The 5357-nt window shown below is 29.4% G+C and overlaps 1 protein-coding gene across 1 annotated transcript; it reads right to left on the bottom strand.

Annotated features, from left to right (window-relative positions):
• Positions 1 to 316: 316 nt before the first annotated feature.
• Positions 317 to 4984, bottom strand: LOC125809343 (trimethyltridecatetraene synthase-like). The gene is made up of 2 exons (XM_049489000.1): positions 4100 to 4984; positions 317 to 1060 (listed from the first exon to the last, which is right to left on the bottom strand). Exons 1-2 carry the CDS (start codon positions 4982 to 4984, stop codon positions 437 to 439), a joined length of 1509 nt encoding a protein of 502 aa, XP_049344957.1. The 3' UTR covers positions 317 to 436.
• Between the last annotated feature and the right edge of the window lie 373 nt (positions 4985 to 5357).

Raw genomic sequence — 5357 nt, 5'->3', positions numbered from 1 at the left:
GCTATGTTTTATGACTTCAATTTTTTTTCCCGAATAAAAATTGGAGCGGGATGACTTGAAAATGTTGGAGGAAATATATTATTTTAGTGAAAACTTTTAATGCCAAACTTCTAATGTGTTATTTTTACAATTATAAAAATAGCACACTTTAAAGGTGTGGCCATATATGCAAATAGTTGTTGCCGATTATATCATAGTGTAACAACGCTTATAAAGTGTAGCCTATACCATTAAAGAGTACGCTTTACAAGTGTTGCCAATATTATCGAAGCCAAAAGTTAAAAACTTGGGCAACACTTTACAAGCGTTGTCTAGATTTAGTGTGGCCGTAAGCCGAAAATGTTGTAGTGATCATTTATTTATACATAAATTTTACAATAAGAAGTGAAAGTAACCAATGTAAATTCTGGCTTGATAGGATCCCAAGAAAGTGGTACTAATAAAGATGGAGAGGAAATCTTGGTTCCACGATCATAGATATCGGTTTTTCTGGGTGTGTAGTCAATCCATATATCTCTTTCATGCTTATTTCTTCTGGATTTATGTCACCTGTTAATCTCCAATGGAATCCATGCAACAAGTTAGCCAAGGTTGTCCCCACAAGCTTGATCCCTAAGTTGTACCCAGGGCACCTCCTTCTTCCGGAACCAAATGGCAACATTGTGAAGTTTTTTCCCTTTATGTTAATGTCATTTTCTAAGAATCTTTCGGGAATAAACTCTTGTGGCCTATCCCAGTAATTAGGATTTCTTCCTAAGGACCATATGTTTACAAATACCATTGTCCCTTTTGGTATGTCATAACCAACAACATTGCATTCTTCTATGGAGTAATGCGGAGGGATTAACGGAGTTAACGGATGCAGCCTATATGTCTCTTTGATTATAGCTTCTATATAAGGTAGTTGGGATAAGTCCTCCTCTTCTACCCATCTTCCTTTACCTATTGTTCTATCAAGTTCTTCATGTGCCTTTTCTATCATATTCGGGTTCCTCACGAGTTCTTGAAATGCCCATTCAACTGTTGTTGCTGATGTATCCGTTCCACCGGCCAACAAATCCTGCACAATTTTAATACTAAAAATAAATTCATTCAAGTTTTTATTAAAGAGTTTATATTCTGAAATTGAAAAAATAAAACTCGATCCACCTATATATAAGTATGCAGTTTTACCTTCTTTTAAAATGGAAGGTCCGTTAACGGGCTCAATATTACAATTTACAATCTTAAATATATTAGCGGTTCCAATGTATTATAAGTATTTAATTAGTTTTTTGAAAAGAAAATTTGTCATCAATATTTTTTCTAATAAAAACGATAATAAAATGATAATAAAAATCACACTTTATAATAAAATATTATTATTATTATCAAATAATAGAATTTATTTAAATTGTCTTAATTAACACTACAATATCATATGATCCAATGGTTATTTTAACAGACTGCCAAACATACACATTCAAATTAAGAAGTTAATTTAAATTTAATGGTTTTTTTTACTCATCAAATGATAATAATTCAACAAACAATTTCAGTGAATTAATCTTATTTACTCATTTGTGTTCTACTTTTTCTTAACCACATTATCACTTTTCACATTAAATTATATCTTATTTCTTAAGATAATAAATATTATATTTGATTATTTATTTTTTATAAATATGAAAATAAATTAACACAAAGAAATAGATAATCTTTTTATTTCACTTTATTTATTTGAAAATCAACGACAGATTATAAAAATTACAAATATAACTTAAAGTTATATTTGAAATTTGAAAAACATTCAAAACTTTTTTAATACTTTAACTATATTTTTTTCAAATTTTATCCTAAATTATTATTGTTTATAAAAATGGCTCCATTTTAATTATATATCATATTTTATTTTATTTTTAGAAAAAACATATTCAAATAATCAAATATTATTTGCAAAATCAATAACTTAACACAAATTCAACTTAATTTTTTTTTAAAAATAAATTGGATTTTTTTTTGTAATAGTATGTAGTAGTTCTTATATGAGATATAATCTATGACATTATACGATTATTTATTTTGATATATGACTCTTTTAGTGCAATTTGGTTGTATGTCTCAAGTAAATTAGTCAAGTATTTTTTAGAAAATGAGGAATGTAGACCATACTTAAAAGATATAATATATAAATATGTCTTTTAACTTGACCTCACTTAACATCTATGACATTTAACTTCGAGTGTGCATATGTTAGCATTTAAACTTATATAAGTTGAACAAGTAGACACACGTGTCCTACGAGACATAATTCACGTAGGACGCCACATAGAATGTCGCATAGGACATGAATTGTATCGCCGCGTAGGATGTCAGGTAGGACACATGGTTAAATACATATTTTTAATTTGTATTATGCATTTTTGAAATATATTTACATTTTTTTATATAAAATTTGACCAAACACGACTTTAACTATACATTTTTTTAATAAAACAAAAACTATATTTTCATGACCGAACCACATTAAGAAAGGAAATGATTAAAAGGCCTCGAATTTAAATTTTAAATATGAGAAAAATCTCATTAAAAGTGATAAGTACATTCAAAAATAAATATGAATTCGAATGAATAACACTCTAATAGGTATATACAAAATCAAATGAGAAATTAATTATTATTTTTAAAGAAAATATGTGGTCAAGAATAATGTATAGACTTTTGAAGTGAATCAAAAAATAGGGTCCATGTTTTAACTTTGCATTGATTTCTTTTACTCCTCCCAATGTGTTGGTACACGTGTGACGATTGGAATCCACAACTTAATGGTGGATACATTGAGCATTACATAACTTTTGGCTGATTTTTCTGGAATGTTCAATACTCATGCACAATGTACACTTAAATTAAGCTTGTGATTTTATTAAATTGATAAAACTGTCATTGGTCGTCCAGGACTTCACATTTCTATATATATATATATATATATAAATAATAGAAAACTACTAAAAATTGGTCAACCCCTTTATTGAATAGTATTAATTAATTAATTAACTTTTGCACCATAAAAACTATTAATTATAGAAAAAGGATTAAAAATATCCCTCAATTATGTGAAAATGATCAAAAATGTCTTTAGTTAATAGTTTGATCTAAAAGTTCTTATGCTATCAAGAATTTTGTTTAAAAATTCCCTTATTATTATTTAATGTGTCAAAATTTTCATTTTCCTAATATATATATTACTATTTCTTTTCTTCTTAAACACATTTTATTCCTAATAACAATATTACTTTTAAAAGATCATATTCTTGTTTTTTTCCTTTTAAAATCACTTAGTAAATAAGTAGGAATAAATCAATTTTTCTTTCTTAATTTCATATTATCAATAAAAATAGAATAACTACATGTACCTTTTTAACCAATAATATATGACATATATATAAGATCATAGTAACCGTGTCATTAGTTTCATTTCGATAAACATAAAAAAAAAAATCTAAACAATAGAAAATAGTTGTATTTCTAAATCTTTTTTGACTTGAAGTATGAAAATAAACAAAATAATTATTAGTAATATTAGAATGTGTTTATGAAAAGAAATAAATAATATTTATTTAGAAAAAAAGAGTATTTTCAACTCATTAAGTAACAATAGAGACATGTTTTTACGAAACTATTGGCGACAAGAACATTTTTAGATCAAATTATTAGTTGAGAACATTTTTGTTCAATTTTGCATAGGGAAAATGCATAAGTACCCCTCCAGCCTATGCCCGAAATCCCAGAGACACACCTAACCTTTACTAAGGTCCTATTACCCCCCCCCCCCCCGAACTTAATTTATCTATAATATTCTACCCCTTTTCGGCCTACGTGACACTATCCTTAAAAAAATTGTCAACATGAGCTGGCCCCACAAGATAGTGTCACGTAGGCCAAAAAGGGGTAGAATATTACATATAAAATAAGTTTGGGGGGTAATAGAACCTTAGTAAAGGTTAGGTGTGTCACTGGAATTTCAGGCGTAGGCTGGGGTACTTATGCATTTTCCCATTTTGCATAATTCAAAAGCATTTTCATTAATGTAAAAGAAAACAAAAAAAGGGAGAAAACTTACAAGGATTAATCCCATTAGGTTATCGGTGGTAATCTTAACTTCAAGATTAGGGTCATCTACTAGTTGCAAAAAGACATCAACCATGTCCTTTGGAACAGAATCCTCCTTTCCTTTAGCCTTGTGATCTTCAAGTACATACTTAAAAAATTCTCTCAACTTTTTATCCAAAGCCTTCATTCTTTTGATGTACCCTTGCAAGTCAAGCCAATTAAGCCAAGGTATCCAATCCCCAATATTAATCACCCCACCAAGGATAAACCATTCATCTAACATACCTTGCAAATTTTCAATTGATTCATCCCTATGGTACGTGCTACTCATAACCATCCTACTTATAGTGCTAAGGGTAAATTCTGTCAAATGATCGCGGAGAAAAATTTGCTTTCCTGATAGAACATGAAGACGAGAAATCAGATTTCTCCTTTCCTCAACACGAATGTACTTAAACGATTCAAGCCTTTTAGGACTAAATATCTCGGTTTGGTAGATCTTTCTAGATTGACGCCAATGTGCACCATAAGGTGCCCATGACACATCTGAGTGGTTAAAGCTAATATACTTACCAGCAGTCAATGCAGGACGAGAAGTAAAGATAGCATCATGTGTTTTTAGAATCTCTTTAGCCATTTCTGGAGATGATGCTATGAGAACAGGCTTGGAACCGAACTTTAGGAGCATTAAATCTCCATATTTTTGTGAAAGATCGTGCAAAGACTCATGTGGGAGTGAACCAATAAGGTTCAAATTGCCAATAATTGGCCATGGCCTCGGACCTGGTGGTACATTTCTTTTAGGGCATAGAATATGGTTCATAACTTTAGAAATAACAGCTAATGCTAGTAGCCATGCCAACGCTATAAATGCTGACGAAAAAGAAATCTCCATTATTGTACAATGGACTATTGTGTGCACTTGAATATATAGCTAGCTAGCTAGCAACTGTCGGCACAAAAATCTTCATTTATTTACTCCTCACTCGCTCAGTTCTTTCTTAGTTGTCATATAAGAAAATTTTAATTCTTTATTAATTCTTTAATATTTATCTTTATATGTATCCAGAGGCGCGAAGCCAGGATTTCAGACCAGAAGGTTCTAAATTTTAAAATAGAGCAATGATCTTAACTTAAAGTAACCACCATCAAACTTTTTACATTTTTACTATAATCTTCAATATTGTTATAAGTGAGGTTAAAAAAATTTATTAAATTCACTATTAATATTTTGATACCTAAAATAAATTTACTAGTTTCACTATCAC

The sequence above is a fragment of the Solanum verrucosum genome, unplaced genomic scaffold (genome assembly GCF_900185275.1).
Source record: "Solanum verrucosum unplaced genomic scaffold, falcon-dt-bn FXZP01000062.1, whole genome shotgun sequence".
Lineage (NCBI taxonomy): Eukaryota > Viridiplantae > Streptophyta > Magnoliopsida > Solanales > Solanaceae > Solanum > Solanum verrucosum.
The sequence above is the reverse complement of the archived record's forward strand: the minus strand, read 5'-3'. Positions and strand labels throughout refer to the sequence as shown.